A 20,976-nucleotide genomic window follows, 5' to 3' on the forward strand; every position below is an offset into this window, starting at 1 on the left:
ATTCTCTCTCTCTCTCTCTCTCTCTCTCACACACACACACACACACACACACACACACACACACAGAAATTAGATCCATTTTCAGTAGCTTTGCTTTCAAATTTCTTCATTCCATGAGTCACTGCTGCTCATTGCCAAACTAAATATGTCTATGAGTGGCTGGAAACTTTAATGGAAAGAAACATAAAACTCAAAATACGTAGGAAAAGTTAAGCTTTTTCATGGAAGACCTGTTGACTTGTACGTCAGGAATGCAGGGGACATGGGGGCAAGACGTTATGATGCCTTTATCTTTGCTGGTTTCAAGTTGGTGACCAATTGGAATGCATAAGCTAGTCAACAGTATTTTCAAATTGTGGAAAGTTTCCCCAAAAGAATTAGTTTTTTGAAAACAACAATAATGACAACACACACACACACACACACACACACACACACACACACATAACTGACCCAACTGAGAGGTCTGATGAAGGCATGTTGTCTAGAACATAGTAGAAATTTAATAGATTTTTATGGATTGATCACTGGACTCCTCATAACTCTTAAATGTCAATATCTCAGAAAATGAGAAAGGGCTCTTGTTAATCTGATGAGTGATCCAATAATTTGTAGGACCAGGAGACATACAGTAAAATCATAGGCCTATATCCCAGACTGTTGTGTAAACCTTTGAATCCTGAGAGAAAGAACTACTATAATTGGGGCAAATATGCTTGACTCAGAGGCAGGAGACTCCGGTTGGAGATTAGTGTTCATGCTTGCCATATTACTGTGGGCAAGGAATTTCAACCTCTTTGAACTTCAGTTTCCTTATCTATAAAATGGAAGAATGGTACTGCTCAAGTTATATGAGGTAAACACTTTGGAAACTAAAGCTTTGGATGAATGAGGTATCCTGGACTTGGATTTAGGAAAGAACTGGGTTCAAATCCTGCCTCAGACTCTTATTAGTATTATGACCATAGGCAGCTCATTTAGCTCAGTTTCCTTCTTAGCAAAATGGGCTTAACGTCCGTACTATCTTCCTCATAGGATTGCTGTGAATTTCAAATGAGATAATGCATATAAAACAGTTCACAGACTTTAAAGCCCTGCAGAAATATCAGCAATCATTTAGATTTCATTAGAAATATCTCAACCATTTATGAGTTCAAGGTATTCAAGAGAGAAGGTAGAGAAGTTAGATAAAAACATTAACAAAATAATTCACATTTTCATTATTATTATTATATCACATTCTACTACTGATAATTGTCCACACAATTATTACTAATAATAATGTCAGTGGTCTAGTCCTTTATCAGTATCTGGAACTCCTGGATAGTACTTCACTGGCGCAAATGTCAGCTCATTTGCAACTTACCTCTTTAGAGAGTTGACTGAGGCAAAGGGTAGATAAATTGCTGAGGATCCCACAACCAGCACATGCAGAATCAGAACTTGGTAGTTTTGACATAGTGCTATCTTTGTCATTTCCTTATTTTTATAATAGGGACCCCCAGAGAAGTGGAATGACATTTCCAAAGTCACACAGCTTAAGTCAGAGAGGAAGAGAGGTGTCAGAGATCAAATTTGAACTCAAGCCTTTCTGATGCTCACTCCAGTGTCCCACCCTATCACTTTCTAGATCAACAACACCTTAATTTTACTTACAAAAAATGAACTGAGTGATTTTTGAGACAAAAGACTGTCTGAAGTGAATGTTCAAAAGGGGTTTGTTTCTGCCTGACTTTCCCCAACAGCTAGCAGAATGTCTGACAAATAGTAGGTGTTGAATAAATGCTTGCTGATCCAGTGACTAAAATAACTCTTAATAAATTATAATAATTGACTAACTGTCCAATAATTGACCAATTGTTCAATGAATAAAGGACTAAAATAACTCTGGATAGATATGTTCAATTTTCTAGTTAGAAGACTATTTCATCTGATAGTGAAACTAAATAAAATTCTCATCTGATAATTAGCTAAACCACTCAAAATCATTTAAGATAACCTGGGTGAACAAGTTTGGTTTTCTTTGTTTTTGGTTGTCAAATGATCCTTGTCCATTAATCTTCTGATTTGTCAGAATCTGTTGGGGGTCATTCCAGGACCAATAATGAACCAGCTTGTGATTAGTCCCTGATTCTTAACATTCCCTGACATCCCACAATCAGATGATGTCAGAGCTGGAAGAAGTCTTTGAATCTAACCCAATCAATTCATTTTCCACTGGAAGGTGAGTGGGGAAAATGAGATCAAGTGAAATTTCAACAATGCATTTGAAGGGGGAGAGAGAGAGCATTTCCTGGGAGAGGAGGTTAAAACCCTTATATTATCCAGAAATTACCCAGGATTCTCAAGAGATGCACTCCCTCCCCTGGCATTGCACATATTCGGACTTGACTGCATGTGGGTTGGCTTTGTGCAGACTTTCTCAATCATATGTCAATGATGAAAGGTTGATTTCATCAGGGAAAATAGTACATGGTCCTGATACTTATGAGAATTGGCTAAAGATGGACATATTTTTAAAGTTAAAAGAAGGACTATTGGAATCCAGAAGATAATGAATACAGCCTGCTGTAGCTTCAAGAACTTTGGAATAAGAGACAGAGGAACTAGCCTTGGATTCTGGCTCTATTATTTAGTAGCTGTGTGACTTTGGACAAGTAATTTTACTTCTTTTGTCCTTGATTATTTTATGTTGTATAAGCAAAGCTTAGACTGGGTCATCTCAGAGGTCCTTTCTATTTCTAAATCTGTGGTCCTGTGCTCTTAGGCACATGTTCAAATTGAGAATTTTCATACATAAAGAATCTACCCCATTTCATGATGCTCTTTTGGGGAGAGATTCATACCTAGGATTGCCCTAAGATTCTGCAGAAAATGGAGTGAAAAATACCTCTTGGTCTGGGGCAGTGTTGACTTTTGAGTTCACTGAAATCTCCAGCAAAAATGACTGGCCCAATAACTCATCACCATGCTTCAGATTTTCCAATAGCCCAGTATTTTAAAGTCATTCCAAAGCAGCCTGGAGCTGAGTTGACATTGGAGAGAGCAATCCAAGAGTAGGAGTGATAGAATATACAATAACATTCTGAATTGGGATTTTAAATGGAACCTGGGAAAGAGAGACCCTATTGGAATGGTCTTTACCCAGGGCAGGTGGGGGAAGGAAAGGAAAGGTCAGAGACAGAGAAACAGAAAAAGAGATAGATAGATAGAGAGATAGAGAGAGAGATAGAGAGATAGAGAGATAGAGAGAGAGAAACAGAGACTTGATGCTATGATGTACATTTCTGAGGATTTATGTTGCATCAATGATAATCAATAAAAACACCTCCTATTTTATATGAGAACTTCTCACCACAGATTCCTTCCCATCCAAGTCTGAAACAAGCATGGTTAAACTTAGGAAATCAGGAAAACTGCAAGGATTCTTGTCTGCTCTGTCCATAATTAGGTGACCTTGAAGAAGCATCTCTAAGCCTCAATTTCCTCATCTGTAACATGACTAGGTTGTACCTGGTTATTTCCAAGGTCCCGTTTAGAATTGTGAGAATAAAACAGTAGTAGCTCTCAGGATTTTGAAACTTTTATGGAGTATTTTACAAATATTAGTTCATTTGATCCTCAGAACAAGTTAAATATTATTATTATTTTATTATTATTGTTATTATTGCTCTCATTCTATTGATGGGAAAACTGAGGTTGAACAATTAAATGACTTATCTGAAGTAGGATTCAAATTCGGTTCTTTCCATCTTTTATGCTACTTAGCTGCAGAAGAGCTTGGAGGACCACAGAATTTTGAGCTGGTAATAGCCTTAAAGATGATCTCATCTGGGGGTTCTTAGTCTTTCTATGTCATGGACCCCACTGATGGGTGATCTCACAGTCTGTTAGACCCTCTCTTAGAAGCTTTAAGCTTCGAATGGAAAGAAACATTACATTTGTTAGATATTAGACATGAAATAATTTTAAATTATATTTATATATTATAATATATAAATATAAATATTATATTTAAATTATAAGGAAAGAAGTTTATAGACCTCTAAAATCTATTTACAGACCCCTTAGAGGTCTCTAACTTAAGTACTCTTGATTCAGTCCAATCTTGTACTTTTACAAATGGGGCAACTGAGGACGAGAGAGAGAGAGAGAGAGAGAGAGAGAGAGAGAGAGAGAGAGAGAGACAGAGAGAGATCCAGTAATATATCTAATGTTTCACTTGGCAGCAAGTAGCTAAGCTTTGATTTGAACCCGGCTCTGCTGAGGTCAAATCAGGTTGCTTCTCTGCTTCGACTACTGCCTTCCACAGCATGGGCCATTAAGTGAGACTCCAGTGTTTTGGAAGTTGCTTCTGGAGGTCACCATGTGATTCTCCTGCTCTGAAACAGATTGCCTTAACATTGAATGCAAGAGGTTTTCATTAGAAGACTGTGTGGTCTCTGCCAGTTGCATAATTCCTCCCTGCAACTGTGGCTGCTGATGATCAAATATTGCAAAGCCATTAATTATCTCAGGACAAATGCAGAGGGCCCCGTGCAAAGGTTCAGGCCAATTGAATAAAGCAACACGCCAAAAGGAAAGTAAGTCAAGGGTTTTTCTTGGTATTTAAGGTTCAGTGCAAAATCAAGAGGGGCCAGCCATGCCAAGAATGAATGCCGGCTCTCGCCGAGTGCTTCGTTAACTGGCGTTGGCCAATGTGAGACTAAACAATGCATTAAATAGGCATACAGCTAACTGCTGTTAAGGAATCAGATGTCAAATAACAGGGTTTTTTTTCTTCTCGGTTTTAAACATGATCTAGCCTATAGATAAAGACAAACAGAATTCAGTGTTGTCATCTCCTTAGCCTAACAGCTAATAAGGCCTGGGGATTTGAACTTCCAGAGAACAGAAAAGCCATTCCTTTGAATTTCCCAGGCTGCTGGCGTTTTCCTGGAGAGGTGTTTCTTGGAGAGGTGTTGCTGTGGCACCTTGCCCAAGACTGCAGTTGCAGTGTAGACCAATTCCCTCAATGCCACCAAAGAAGTCCTCCAGATCCTAACCAAATTAAATGTGAGGCTGGGAAGGATGAGAGTTTCCGAACCCTCAGAATCTCTAAGCTGGAAGGAATTTGTACGGGTCGTCTGGTCCAACCAGGACCTCTTCTACAAACATCCTCGGAGAGCAGCCATCTGGGTTGGCCTTGAAAAAGTCCACGGCTGCCAAGATCAAGCAATGGATTTAGAGTCAGGAAGATCTGGATTTGAATCCTGCCCCAAGCACTGCTGGACTCAATTTGCCCATCTATAAAATAGGAATGATAATATCATCTACTTCATGGGACTGATGTGAGACTCAGGTGATATAATATACAGAGAATGTTTGGTAAACCCCCCCCCCTATATATATTAGTATTTTTGTCCAGATCTGTGATTTTGTTGTAGATCTCTTATCAGCAATTATTCTCTACTTTTTAAATAGAGTTCAGATAGAGACAGTCCTGGGAGAAGTCAATATAATGGTATTAAAATGGATAATATTCTTTTATATTTAACATTCTGCAGTGGATAAAATAACTGCTTTTTGTAATTGAATATTGGAATGTCAGCACACCCTCTGTAAGTCTGATTGAAGTCATCTCCAGGACAACTTCAGTAGCAGACTGAATGATGGGAAGAGTGTGAGCCTCACCCTTTCCCCACATGGTTTTAATTTCTTCTGCTGGGTCTCTATATTTTGAAAGCTTTTCATTCTACAGTTTGGAGTTTATGAGCATTCTCATTATTATCAATCGCAGTAACTGACATTTCTAGAACTTGTTAGAGTTTACTAAGTACTTTATATTCATTATTCCACTGGGACCTTCACTATAACCCTCAGAGATAGGTATTGTGACTGATATTATTCCTTTCTTACAGATGAAGGAACTGAGGCCCAATGAAATGAAATTTTCCAGGATCAGATAGCTACTAAAAGACAAGAGTTAAGATTTAACTTGAGGTCCTCAGCCTTCTTTCGTCACATATAACAATGTAGTAGGGACCCAGTGGAGTGGAGATTTATTTGAATATATTTTATATTAATATATTTTATCTAAAGTTGGCTTTTCCAAGTCTTTTTTGGGTGCTATATATAGTATAGTGGTTCCCACTAGGGGGGAGGGTTGGACTCAAGAATTCAAGGGGATTATGCTAAAATTTCTTTAATAGTGCTTTGTCATCTCATCAATAATCACCCAATTATGTTACTTATATATGGATTTGTATACATATATATTACATATATGTATATATTTTCCTCAGTCACAATAGATATGTGCACCTTTGAAACATCATAAATTTATTTCTGCCCTGGTTTGAAGCTTTTGTTAGATAAGATAATCACTGCAATTGTTATAAGCACTGAAACAGTCGGGCATCACAGTAGATAGAGCTCTGGGCCTGGAGTCAGAAAGACTTGAGTTCTAATACAGATTTGAATTAAAATCCAGACTCAGACACTTCCTAACTGTGTGACCCTGGAAAAGTTACTTAATCTTTGATGGCCTCAGTTTCCTCAACTGTAAAATGAGTATAATAGCAGCACCTATGCCAAAGGGTTGTTAGGATCAAATGTGATATTTTCAAAGTATTTAGCATAATGCTTGGAACATTATTAAATCATTTTGGGGGTTGACAACATGTTTTGTTGTTGATAATGAAAGGATCTGTTGTACAAAAATCGGTGATGTGGTAGATAGAGGGTAATACTTGGACTCAGGAAGACTAGTATTCTGTCTCTGACATTTACAATTATGCAACTACAGACTTATCATTTCATCCTCCTTGACCTCAGTTTCCTTATCTGTAAAATACTGTTGATAGCACCCACTCCCTCGTGATGCTATAAGGATCAAATGAGATAAACTTCATAAAGTTCTTTGCAGACTGTCAAATGCCATTATTCCCCTTCTTGTTATAATTGTTATTATTAATCATAATATTTTGATGGGACCAGACCTCTAATTTCACTCCCAGCAAGGAGACAATACAGATCTGTTGCTATTCTGTAATTTAGAGAGTTTCTCCTCATAATCGATATTATTGTTGGTGGTATTACTTGTTGCTGCTATTAGTTAGTCTTTCTGGAGATAAATCATAGGAAAATCTTTGAGAAGGAAAGCTATTATCTTTGAAATATACAAATGACTTCCTCAGTTCTTCTTTTCATGGAATGACCTGGCCATACTGCTAAATCTCTGCTCTTTATTTATTTTGTATTATTTTGAATCTATCTATCTATCATCTATCTAAACACCTGTTGTCCCCGTCCTCCCTATGCCCACTTGCCCTCCCAACTCCATGAGCATGAAAACTCCCTGTGAGCTGTGTTTTCCATTTTTTTTTTTTGCATTTGCATTCTTGGCCTACCATAGTGCAGAGCATGAAATTGGGGATTAATAATGCTCTTTGACTGATTTATATAGCAGTCATTTAGTAAATTATTTTTGACTGATATTGTAGATGCTTATTAAATGTTTATTAAGTGATACAGTAGTAGGTAGTTAATAAATGCTTGTTAGATGGAATTGGATGGAATTAGATTCTCTTGATTGGAGGCAATAATATAATGACTAAAGCACTGAATGGGGAATTGATGAGTCTTGATGCTTTAATTGTCTCATCTGACAATTAGAGTTATTATTTATTGATTTATCTCTGTACAATAAGATTGTCTTGGGTATAAAGGAATATAATATGTAATATTCTGCCACTGTAATAGTAGTATGATCTCACTTCATTGGTTTTGGTGGCAACCCATCCTAGGTTGCCAGCCCACATGTCCCTCCTTGCCTTTATTCTTTCATAAATATGTCACAGTAAGTCCTCACAATATAGAAAGTTGTTAATAATAATAATAAAAGTAATCTTAGTTTGACATTTATATAAGTGGTTATGATCTTCAGATTACTTTATATACATATGTTGCAAATGTATGTCTTTGGCCACAAGGGGGAGAAGACAGGGGCGAGATGGATCAGCTCCAATTCAGCACCTTAATAGCGGAGAAGCATCATCTGTGTAGACCAGTACACTTGCTTATTTAATAACAGGGCAGTTGATTTGGGAAATCTTAGGGTGCTCTTGGAGCCAAGTTTTGGTAGGTTGTAAGCTCTCATTAGTACCCTCTAATTAGAGGATCATTTATAGTGTAGCTAACATTTTGGGAACCGACTCTATTCGTAATAACCACTTACCAAACTTGGTGGTCCCAAGACATAACTACTAAAATAATTATAAAGAGTCAGGAAAAAGACTTTATATGCAACCATAACACAATACTTTAAGGCAATTAGTTTACAGTTCCTAGGACATAATAGCTCCTCAAAAGTTATTTCCTGAATTGAATTAAATTGTGTAAACGCTGGACAACACCAAATCAAGAAGGCACCTCTAGAGATTGGTATATCTTGTACGTTGATCTCTTGACTGGTCTTCCCCTAAACCAGCAGCTGGCTGTCTCCAATTTTTTTTTTTTTTTTTTTTTTTTAGTTTTTGCAAGGCAATGGGGTTAAGTGGCTCGCCCAAGGCCACACAGCTAGGTAATTATTAAGTGTCTGAGGTAGGATTTGAACTCAGGTCCTCCTGACTCCAGGGTCAGTGCTCTATCCACTGCGCCACCTAGCTGCCCTCTGACTCTAATTTTTTATGATAATAATTAGGATAACCCAGACTTCTTGAAGGACTTTGACAGTCTGATGGGATTATTTTTCATTTTCCCCTTGATTAGAAAATGCTCTAATACTTAATATTCCAATAATATTCCCCATAGAATGTAGAGTGTCTGAGTATTGACATATGGATAAGACTTGCCCACTAGCTCTCCTTTTGGAATTAAATTCCATGGAACATCTGTGAAATTCAGGCTAATTATGGATGAGGTCTTCCACTCTCACTAAAATTATGTCAACAAAGCAAGGAAGGTCCATTAAATATTTTTACTAGATGTCATAGAAGTGTGACTTATAAAGAAAAATCATAGAATCTGAGTTGTATGGGAACTCCAAGGTAATTTGGGTTGACCTGAGCCTGTCCAAGAGTCCCCTCAACTTCATTCCCATAAGTGATTACCAGGCTTTGCTTGAAGGTTTTTAAGGATGGGAAACTCATTACTTCCTAATTATCCCATTCTGTTGATTAGAAAGATTTTTTACCTTTTTTTTGCAAGGCAAAAGGTTAAGTGACTTGCCCAAGGTCACACAGCTAGGTAGTTATTAAGTCAAGGCCTGATTTGAATTCAGGTCCTCCTGACTCCAGGACTGGTGTTCAGGATGGTTTTTCTTGACACTGAACCAAATTCTGAGATCTCATGGACAATCCTGAGAAGCAGTATGGTGTAGTGGAAAGAGGACTAGATCAGGAGTCAAAGGATCTGGCTTCAAATCCCAACTCCTACTTACCACTTGTGTGAGCTTGGGCAAGTTAATTAGCTTCTCAGGGTTTCATTTTCCTCATATTTAAAATAAAGGGTTTGGACTAGCTGACCAATGAAGTCTCTTCCAACTTTCTATGAGCTTAATTAATTGAACAGATTAATGATCTAACATATATGAGAGATCAGGAATTTTCTCTATGTTCTTTTTTTTTTAAGATTTTTTCAAGGCAATGGGGTTAAGTGGCTTGCCCAAGGTCACACAGGTAATTATTAAGTGTCAGAGGTCAGATTTGAACTCAGGTACTCTTGACTCCAGGGCCGGTGCTCTATCCACTGTGCCACCTAGCCGCCCCTTCTCTATGTTCTTAAAGGAGCAAAGTAAATGTGAACACAACTAATTTATAATAATGGTTTATATTTTCATAGCATTTTACTACAATTGTTATCACATACTTTAAAATTCAAACTTTTTGATGAAATGAAGGCCTGTCATTCTCTAACTCATTTTCTATGCCAAAAGCTATTCTGAACAATGTAAACCCCCAGGACAGACATCTCCTTTCACTATAATTCTCAAAGGGACAAAAGTTAATTCAACAAATATTTATTGATGACAGTAAATACCCATAAGAGTAACTGGCTGAGATTATCAATGTCATTTCTCTAATGCAACCAATTAATTTAGAATCAGTTGACATTTAAGTTTGTCATAAAACAATAACCACCACCAATAATGTCCAAACAATTTGGCAACCTTAAATATTGCTAGTGAAACCGAGTGAGAAAGAGGAGAGCTGAGATCTTGCAAATTTATATCGACATTTCACTTAAACTGGAATTTCTCTGGTTATGAGAGATTCTATCTTACTTGCTTATCTGGGAGGAAAGTCACCAGGGAATATATAAATGGGGCCTATTCTGTGCTGGATTTGGATTCTGGGGGAAAAATTATACTCGGTTTAAAGGAACTTGGGGAGAGAAGAAATCTGTAAGAAAGGAACAAGACTGAGAGATGACCTTAACACAGTTTGTTCTCCTTGAAGTAAGAAGAGTATTTTCCTGCTCTGAGGGTGATGATCAGAAAGGTCTCCATGTGGATCTTGTGTCAGACCAATAATCCAAATGAAATCAATCCACTTTATGAATCAGCCGAGATATACTATTCACAAATAAATGGAGCAACAAAGATAATATGAATAGATGATCCCTTGAATTCATAAAATACTTTCCTCCCAAGAAGTCATATTCAATATGTCAAGATTTTCCACACATAGCTCTTATTCTTTGGATGTACTGAATTAGAATTTCAGTTACAACCTTTCTCCACTCCCTTGACAACCAAGAAGAGAATGGATAGATCCTTGTATTCCAAACATAACCCAAAGCAACTTGAATTTCCATCATCATTGTTAAAGAATTTTGATTATCTGGAGGGGTAGTGTATAAAAGATATGTAATATAGTTATAAACTGGCTTAAGACCTAATCTCTGCCTTCCATCCTGTTTGAAAAAAATCATACACATGTATTCATCATGGGTACCAAAAAGTCCTATTTCCATGGCTTATGCTTTGGAATCTTGGAGAATGTCATATTATACTCTATAATTCAATTAATCTAGTGGATTAGGTTTTGGTGCAGTGCATCTCCTGGTGAATTTGAAGTCATAGGACCTGAATTTGAATCCCAGTTCTGTTACTAATTACATAACTTAATATATCTGGGCTCTCCTCATCTTTAAAGTGAGTTCATAAGTCAAGATGACTTCCAAGGTCCTTTCAAGATCTATGATTCTAGGATTTTTAAAAACTGCTTTATGGATTTTTTTCTTTTTAAAATGTTATATTTCCAAATGATCCCCCCCCCCCCCCAGCTCAAAACCCACCATTCTACTAAAGAAGAATAAAAGACAAATAAATGCTTTGGTCCTATCTGACAAAGCATGCCTAATTCCATCCCGGAGACTTCTTTGAATAAGGCATATTTTTATTATTGACCATATTTATTTTTGATAGGCCTAAAAGGTAGTCACGCAGTTAGGGGAATGGAGACAGTAAGAGCAGATGATTGAAACAAAAAGAAGACACATTTTGGGCTAAGTGGGAGACACTGAAATTTAGAAAACTGAATAAAGAACAACGATCCCAGAAAAACAGACATTTTACACTATCATGTTTACGTCAGAAAGTCATCTCTTCAGGTTAATTTTAATGTTAAAAATAATATTAATTCCATTTAAAATTCATTTATTCTCAATTCATTAATGATCTACTCTGAGAAAATAAATTGCCACCACTTTTTCAATCATTGACTAGAAATTGCTAGCCATTCATTCCATAAGACAGTAGAAGACACATGAAGTTATGTAGAACTGTCCTTTCCCTGCCCTTTCCCTTAAAGAAGCCTCCCTTCTGAATCAGTAGTGAGGTCAGATCATCTACTTTCTCCATTCTTAGAGAGAAAAGATCTGGGAAGAGAATGAGAGATAGGAATCTATTCTTTAGAGCTGAGAGAAGAACTGAGAAAACTTTTCTGCCTTCTGATGATACAAACACTTAGGATGACTCACATGTGATGTGGGCCAGATTCTCATTGCTTGGATCATAAGATACAGTCAATGACCAGTGGAAGTCTGACATTCCACAGAGCTGCTTAGGAGGAGTATCTGGTTCTGGAATCTTTCCCTATCCTTTGGTATGGGATAATAGAATCCAAGGGGTTAAATTAGTTTGAATGCCAAGGATTTCATGAATGTATATTGAGTCAAGGAAGACTTGAATATCTCTGAAGCATTAAAATGTCATGCTTTTAACCAGTTCACATTTTTTTTTTTTTAGTTTTCTTGCAAGGCAATAAGGTTAAGTGGCTTGCCCAAGGCTACACAGCTAGGTAATTATTAAGTGCCTGAGGTGGATTTGAACTCAGGTACTCCTGACTCTAGGGTGGGCGCTCCTATCCACTGTGTCACCTAACCACCCCAACCAGTTCTCATTTTTAAAAATAGTCCTACTGTGCCCTTGTTTTTTTCGTTTCCCCTTCATGTGGAGATAGCAACCAGAGAATATGAGCCTTTAGATCATCAGCTCTCCCAAGTCAATATTGAACCTTTACTACAATCACAAACTGACTCACAGAGAACAAATTGTGATTTGTTTGCATTTATTTTGTCTCTGTATTGTATTAATAATCACTATGACCCATCTTCTGTCATTCTAATTGGCCATAGCATTGATTATCCATGTAACCTGGTAGTAAATTTCTGCTAGTGGAATTTCTCCATCTTCTTCCAAAAGAGTAAGTTATTTGGACCTAAAACAAACATCATAAATAGTCATCTAGATTAATTCCCTCATTTTACAGATGAGGAAACCAAGGAACAGAAGAATAGAAAGTGACTTTTCCACAGGGACACATGTGAAAGTAATAAGTAGCTGAGTCAAAATTAGAACCCAGGTTTTCAGACTCTAAAATCAGCATTACTTTCAGGATACCAGGATAGTCTATTTAGGGTTATGCATACTTTGAAAATATATCTTTGTGATTCCACATACAATCAGACATGCACACACTTAAAATCCATCTTGTCCAACCCCTCACTTCATTTCAGTTTCAGAAGGAAGGGACTTTCTATCTCTCTCAATTCAAAGGTGTGTCAACTGAAAGCCAAAGAGGTTGAATGACTTATAGGACCACAGATTTAGACCTGAAAGGGACCATAGAGGTCATTGGGTCAACCCTTTATTATATGTATGAAGAAACAGAGGCATCTAAAAGTAAGGAGGCAGGATTTGAATGCACATCCTCTAACCCCAAAGTTTTGCTATGTTCCCTCAAAGGTAGAGAGGATGAACCAGGAACAGTGAAAAGGCAGAATATTAAGAAGGAAAATTCCATCCCCAGATGGCTTCCTTCACCAATTCTCTCTGAAACAGCATGCTTACTTTAAGGTAAAAAATTTCAGAAACTTAAGAGAGCAGCCAGTGCCAAGCCTTATGGTTCAATAATTTGCAAGCACACTCTGCAAATGGAAATCCATAGTTAACAAACACTTCAGATTTTAGGAATTAAAATTTAGGACCAGGGAGAGGGCAACTTACTGAAGTAGAAACCTCTTTCTCCACAAACAAACTGAAGGGCATCTACCAGCTCAGCTCCGCAGAGTGTCTCCGGCCCCGCCGTGGCTGAATTGGTCAAGGTGAGCAAACACAAGGCCAGGTAGAAGAGATGGATGGAGGACACAGTATGCATCTTTACCTGCCAAACAAATAGAGGGATTGTCACATTCCCTGTCTGGGATGAGGGGACCACCACCCCAGTATTTTATGAGGCAGTAATCATAGAGGTAGGATAGCTTGCTTGACAAGGTAGGGACATAAGAAAATAGACCTAAAGCTAGAAAAGACTTCAGAAGTCATCTATTCTTACCTTCCTCATGTTGCAGATGAGGAAAATGGAGGCTCCTTATAGTTAAGAGACTTGGTCCCAGATAGGTGGACCCATCACATCAACATCAATCAGGATTTGAATTCAGTTTTTTGACTTCTAAGCCAATATTCTTTCCATTGTACCTTGATCATGTTTGTGGTCCTCTCTGTAAACTAGCATTCTGGTACCACTTTTTTTTTTATATATATATAGGTTTTTGCTAGGCAATGGGGTTAAGTGGCTTGCCCAAGGCCACACAGCTAGGTAATTATTAAGTGTCTGAGGCCGGATTTGAACTCAAGTACTCCTGACTTCAGGGCCAGTGCTCTATCCACTGCGCCACCTAGCTGCCCTCTGGTACCACTTTTTAATTGATTCTTTTTTGTATGGGTTGAGCTATCTGGGAATAAGCTTCTTTGAGAGAAAGTAGAGGTATCTTTCATGGGAGGTCTTCAAGGAGAAGCTGAATGCCCACTTGTCATTGATTTCTCAGAGGAGATTTGGGTTCCTGCATGAGCTGAACTACATGGTTTCTGGGAACCCTTCCAAACAGACATGTGCTGGAACCAGCTCAAAGTAGCTGGTGAGAGCAGATTGTTAAATTTTCAGTGTGAGCGTTTATACCCCAGCAATCAGAAACACTACAAATTAAGATTTGATTCATTGTTTTGTTGCTTGTCTACACTTAAGAAAGGGAGTAGGCTATCCTTAAAAGGGTATCCTGTGTACACTTTTTCCCTAGAGAGTTAGTCAGGAAATATTTACCAGAACACGGCTTCCAACTCTAAGATTTTGTGATAATAATTGATATATGATAATGATAAGAGCCAGAAGATAGATGAGAGGCCATCTAGTCTAACCCCTGTATATGACAGATGAGGAAATTAAGGACCATAAAGCTTATATGATTTGTCAAGTTCATGAAAAGGATCAGAGAAATTCTTAATGATTACTCTGCCATGTCTCCTAAGATCATATTGTATCCTGTTTGGTCCTGAGTCCATTTAATTCTATTAGAATGCTTTGAAAAATTGATTGTCTGTTTGATAATATGGCAGCTCTCTATGAACTAGGAGTTTGATATAACATTCCATTCCATTATGCGTCTACTTTACCGATAAAGGTCTTGGGGTGATGCTACACATCTCCATATTTTTTCCTGTTTTAAAAAAAGTCAGATTTCTTATCGGTGAAATGCTGACAGCTATCACCACCAGGGAAAGATGACACTATGGGCGGTGGGAAGAGGGACCAGGAACCATAAATTATGAGAGATCAGAAATTGCATTGGACCATTATAGGTAGTCTTCTTTTGGGTGTGGACCTTTGGTTTTTTGCTAGAGGGAGCTCCTCAGTTTTAAGTCTCAAGATGTGCCAGAGACACATAGAGTGACTTCCTCAAGGTCACACAATCGATATGTATCATTGGAAGGACTTGAATCCAAGGCTTCCTGACTCATAAGTCAGCTCTCTACTCTCTTTGCCATGCTGCCCCAAATGGATTTTTGCTTCTGAATTCTAAAGTCCATTTCATCCAATGAGAATCGAATCGACAAATATTTAATGAATGCGTACAGCATATGCAGAACTCGCCAAAGCATTTCAAAGCCTTTTTTGTTTCTGTGGTTCCCCCTGCCCTGCCCCCCCCCCCCAGCCCGCAACAGTTTTCCTTTCACCTTTTGGAGGCCCTTATGTCATCATATCCATTTTATAGCTAAATAAACAGAAGGACCCCTGATGATGGGACTTGGCCAGTCATGGAGAGAGAGAGAGAGAGAGAGAGAGAGAGAGAGAGAGAGAGAGAGAGAGAGAGAGAGAGAGAGACAAAATAGTAACCCAGCCAGGAGATGGATTCCTGAAGCTTGAGTTCCAGGTCTATTCTCAATATGAATAAAACCAATTTGAAAATGATCATTTGATTTTCCATGGTGTCAACTCTCTCAAAACTTTGATTCATTCCAAAAAGTCTTCAGATTTTAGAAACATAACTTCCCTCTTGGTCTTAGCCAACACCAGTGAAATCAGAGGCGAACTCTGCCGGGACGGTAGGTAAAATGAATTATGGGCAGGTAAGACATGGCACAGCAACTGGAAGCTATCATTCTGAAGTAGGCTTCTCTGAACCTCATCACAATGGCATTCCCATCCAATCCCTTCCCCTTTGAAGACTTGGATGCAATCATTTATTTCCTGACCACTGCCTTTGCACTCTATGAACTCTCAACTTAATAGCTTTACATCAGTTGCAAAGTTTGCTGGGTCATTTTAATTAAGATTTCCATATTTGTGGCCAGACGTTTTATTCCTGCACTTGGCAAAGAACCCAAACCCTTGACTCTCGTTAACACAGCATAAATATTTAGCAAATTCTTGTAAAATATGCAGGAAAGCATTATAAATAACCAACATGAAATAGAAGGGGCAGTGAAGAGAAAGTTGAACATTTCTTCCATTTTCTCAATGGCACCTCTGAATGGAAACCACCCACAGATCCAAATCCACTGAGGCTATAAGAAACAAGTAAGCTTACAATTTCCATTTTTTTGACTTGTAAATTTTTTTCTTTCTTCTTCTGCCACCTTTCTAGTAGAAAACCCCAACAAATGCATTCCAAACATAACCCCAATGTGACTTCAACACTTTCTTTAGAAAAGAGCATGCATCCTTGAAAAACCTTAAAAGACATTCCACTGTCTAGGTATGGTCATTTCTATAATCTATCATTTTTTAACTCATCTCTTCTCCCCATGTCACTCTTTTTATATCCTCTCCCCTCCTTTATTTAATGCAATTTTAATCTCCCCAGATTTTGAGTTGGTAGGTCAGATACCTGTAATCACAAATGGCGTGTTTTTTAGGGGGTTTTTTGGTAAGGCAAATGGGGTTAAGTGGCTTGCCCAAGGCCACACAGCTAGGTAATTATTAAGTGTCTGAGACCAGATTTGAACCCAGGTACTTCTGACTCCAGGGCCAGTGCTTTATCCACTGCGCCACCTAGGCACCCCACAAATGACTTTTAATTCCTCACTTCTTGGAAACAAAACTACATTTGAAAAATCGTACACCATATAGTCTCAGTGCACCAAACACTTGGATGTGTGTTTATGTTTACACACATACATACACATGTTTATATCAGTCATATAATATATACACATATACACGCACACTATATGCCATTTACATACATACTACACACATGCGCATGCATATACACATACATAGACAAATCTATGTCAGAACTTGGTCATTAACAGCTCATTCAGATAGAAAATCTTAAGGCCAGTGGTGAGCATTAATCTCCAGTGCTGAACAATTTGGGCTTTTCAAAGTTTTCAGCTGGGTTACATTGTAAGATAAACATCAGCACTTTAGTCCCAGGACAAGATAGATCCTCTAGTGGTTTTTTCCTTTAATGAAGGCCAAGGGAACGGTCCAGTACACCCACAGAGAGAACCCGAAAATTTATCCACACAGTGTTCCAAAAAAGAAAACAATAAAGAGCTTGCCTTTGAGTGAAAAGTTTGAAAGAAGTCGACCCATATGTTCATCATTTACTGTGGCTCCTTTATTTTACCAGAAGGAAGAAAGAAAAATGAAAGAAATAAGAAAAGGAAAAGAGAAAGAAACTGGCAGGGGGGGGGGAGAAAGGGAGAAGAAAGAAAAAGAAATCTAAATTCAAAACACCGGTCCCTCAAAAATCCTTCAGGAACCCAATCTACAGAGAAAACTTCTTTGATCTGAATTTTAATTAAATGGCCCCTCAATTGGTTCAAGATGTCTGGGCTCCAGTCAGAGGGCCAAGGAAATTGCAGGGTAATATTCATAAGAAAATACTCACGGAGGTGTGACAATTGGGTTGCAGGTCTTTTACAGCAGGTCAGGGTGGGTATTATGTGGCTGATGTGAATTGAAAGCTGAAGACTTTAAGGAACATGTGCTGCTCTGTGGGTGGGGTTTATGAAAGCATCTAGTTACATTTGGACACCCAGGGCAGGTATACCAGGCGACTGGGTAAACGGCCTTTTGTCCATTCAAACACTGGGCTCGCTACAGGCTACACAACTGGAATTCCAGTGGGTCCTTCCGCCCCCCCCCCCCCCCCCCCCCCCAGCAAAGGCACCAATTCTCTTTGCATTCCGGTTATAGCAGCACAGGGTTGGGGCAGGTCAGTGATGAACTGGTCTGAGCCCCTGGCTTACCTTTTTCACCTCTTCTCTACACTTGGAAATCTTTGGAGTCCTTTGGAGCAGGACTTGGGGTTGGGGGGGGCAGGACCCTGGTGGCATTGCCCTTTAAGATTGACACCAAGTCATTTACCCAATTCAGCTACGGGGAGGGGGGGAGGAGTCCCCAGGGGTTTTTCCATCTCGGAAAAGGGGCCGATACAGAAAACAGAAGGACTTGGCAAGTTGGTTGCAAAAGGACAAAAGTTATGGCAACGTGTAGGTAAAGACATGGTGACGGGGCTCCGTCTGCCACAAGCCCTGTACGTTGGACAGGAAGCCAGACAAAGACAATCGGACACTCTTCTTCTCAGGGTCAGCATGGGTGTCCCCTTAGCAGGTGGGGCCCAGACATTCCCAAGTCCCCGGCTCTTGTCGTGGAGCCTCCCCCCACCTACCGCCGGTGGGATGACTGCAAGACCAGTGAACCAAGGCTGCCTTTGGGCAGCAGCTGCCACTGGGGAACCGAGCCGGGAGGCAATGACAGGCAGGGCTGGCGGGGCTGCTGCCCCCGGCCCCGAGCTGTTAGCAGACTGACAAACACCCGGTCTCCGAGGCTGGGATTGTGTCCCAAGTGGAAACTTGTCCTGGGGCCAGGGCAGTGAAGCGGGCAGAGGTCAGTGCATCCCGGGCAAGCCCGGGGCTGCCGAATCTGAGAGAGACCTGCCGCCCGTGGGCCCAGAGGGAGACGGGAGCCAGACAGAGACAGAGATGGGAGAGAGAGACAGACAGAGACAGAGAGACAGAGAGACAGACAGAGACAGAGAGAGACAGAGAGAGAGACAGAGAGAGAGACAGAGAGACAGAGGAAGGAGAGAGACAGAGACAGAGATAGGAGAGACAGAGAGAGACAGAGAGAGAGACAGAGAGAGAGAGACAGAGATAGGAGAGAGAGACAGAGAGACAGAGACGGGAGAGACAGAGACAGACACAGAGAGACAGAGAGACAGAGATAGGAGAGAGAGACAGAGACAGACAGAGAGAGAGAGAGACCGAGAGACAGAGAGAGAGACAGAGAGACAGACAGAGACAGAGAGACAGAGACAGAGAGAGAGACAGACAGACAGACAGACACAGAGACAGACAGAGAGACAGAGAGACAGAGATAGGAGAGAGCGAGCGAGCGAGCGCTGACATGAAAGCCCTCATCTAAACTTTTGCCTGCACAAGCCCCCCCCAGGAGGCAGAAGTTGGACCGGCTTCTGCAGGCATTTCCTCTGTCTTAGCCAGCATACATTGACGGGTCTGTAGGGACACGCAAGGTCAGCAGGAGCGGCCGGGGGGGATTTCCCCAAGAGCCGCCCCAGGCTCCCTCCGACGTCGAGGGGCTCAGCCCAAGGGGGCCCGCCCCCCCCGCGCGCCCGGCGGGACCCGCACGCCGCGGCTCCCCGTCGCGCTCCTGCCGAAGTTGCCGGGCCAAGCCCCCGGCGTCCGGGGCTGCCGTCTGCACCTGCAGACGGCGGCGGGGGGTCCCCGGGCGGGGGCTTCGGAGCCCCCTCGGGCCGAGGCTCAGGCGCGCGGTGGGGGGGGGGGGTCTCCCCGGGGGACCTCCGGGGGCGCTTGCAAAAGTGCGAGTCGGGCCAGGTACCTGCCGCGGCTCCCCAGCCGAGCCGCGGCCAACTGGTGCCCGGCGCCGGGGCCGACCCCCCTCTGCGGACGGGCCGGGGGGTCCCCGGGGCGCCCCGGAGGGGAAGGCCGGGGCCACATGCCGGCGGAGCGGGGCTCACCTTGAGGAGATCGCAGAGGCAGCGCCTGGAGAGCGGGGCGGGCAGGCTGTGCAGGCTGTCCATCGCGGGCACAGGGGGCCGGGGCGCCGCGGGCACAGGGGGCCGGGGCGCCGCGGGCACAGGGGGCCGGGGCGCCGCGGGCACAGGGGGCCGGGGCGCCGCGAGCACAGGGAGCCGGAGCGCCGGGGAGACGTCGAGAGCTCTGTCACATTTCAGTTTGGAGGACTCGCTTCCATTGCGCAGGCTCTGGCTGCTCTGAATTTAGCAGTGACAGGGAGATTTAGCAAACAGGAGAGGGATTTAGAGAAAATCCTCACATTTATCTACACAACACAGACACTGGAGACAGGAAACAGCTGGGGGAACATTTGCCTTCTCTCTCTCTCCCTCTTCTGGCAAAGTTATCAAGTCAGGACTTTTTTGGGCACGGTGACAAATAACATCATACCTTTGCGTTTTCAAACTGGAGCACAGAAGCGAGCCCCCCCGGAAAGAGTGGGGGGGGGCAGAAGACACCCGAATCCTCCGCCTGGAAAACCAGGGCTCGGAGGCTCATTCACCCTTTCCTGGCCGCCCTCCCCCCCCGAGGAGCTCCTCGGGATCAGAAAAGGGGGTGACGGGGGGGGGACGGGGGCCTTTGTTCCTGAGCGCAGAGGAAAGATGCCCTGGGGGTGGGTCTGGGGGGGCATCCCCGCGGGATTAACCAGGGAACGGCCGGGGGGGGGCGAGAAGCCGGCTCCCCAGCAGCCGCTGCCCCCCGGTGAACCCTCACTTGTAACACACGGGAGCAGATACCTCGGTGAGCTCCCAGCAGCCACGTGAGGGGGAATGAGCTCATTTCCTAGAACCTCCATCAGGGGAAGGCGGCGATGCCATCGGCCTACTTTAGGGCACCGTCTCCTGCTCTTTGCCCGGGATCCGGGCGCTGGGCTGGACAGCTGGCCACAAAGGAAAAAGAAAGAGAGAAAGGAAGGGGGGAAAGAAAACTGCTCTCCTCGCCTTCCTCCCTCTCCTTAGCAGCCTGGCTGGCAGCGCTCAGAGAGGGGCACCTGAGAGCTCAGCGCCCCCCTCCTTCTTGCCCCTTGCCCACCTTGCCCCTCCTTGGGGCTTTTTTTTGCCCCCTCCAATTTGTGCATATTCTGAAACAACAGCAGCTGGCCAGTAATACCCTCTCCAGGGTTATGATGTCATGCAAATCCCTCC

At 41.7% G+C, this 20,976-nt stretch overlaps 1 protein-coding gene across 7 annotated transcripts in view; it reads right to left on the minus strand.

Annotated features, from left to right (window-relative positions):
• The window catches only part of IGF1 (insulin like growth factor 1), a 103,576-nt gene extending 83,200 nt beyond the window's left edge, over positions 1-20,376 (minus strand). The window contains exons 1-2 of one of the 7 annotated variants that reach the window (XM_074226719.1): positions 19,774-20,374; positions 13,493-13,649 (exon numbers count right to left, since the gene is read on the minus strand). In XM_074226719.1, coding sequence (XP_074082820.1) covers positions 13,493-13,649; positions 19,774-19,836 — 220 coding nt within the window. In that variant the 5' untranslated portion in view covers positions 19,837-20,374. Of the gene's footprint in view, positions 1-13,492; positions 13,650-17,661; positions 17,888-19,773 lie in introns of those variants that run through there. The other 6 variants (XM_074226717.1, XM_074226716.1, XM_074226718.1 and 3 more) reach the window with 6 other exon arrangements.
• Between the last annotated feature and the right edge of the window lie 600 nt (positions 20,377-20,976).

The sequence above is a fragment of the Macrotis lagotis genome, chromosome 2, assembly GCF_037893015.1.
Source record: "Macrotis lagotis isolate mMagLag1 chromosome 2, bilby.v1.9.chrom.fasta, whole genome shotgun sequence".
Classification (NCBI taxonomy): domain Eukaryota; kingdom Metazoa; phylum Chordata; class Mammalia; order Peramelemorphia; family Peramelidae; genus Macrotis; species Macrotis lagotis.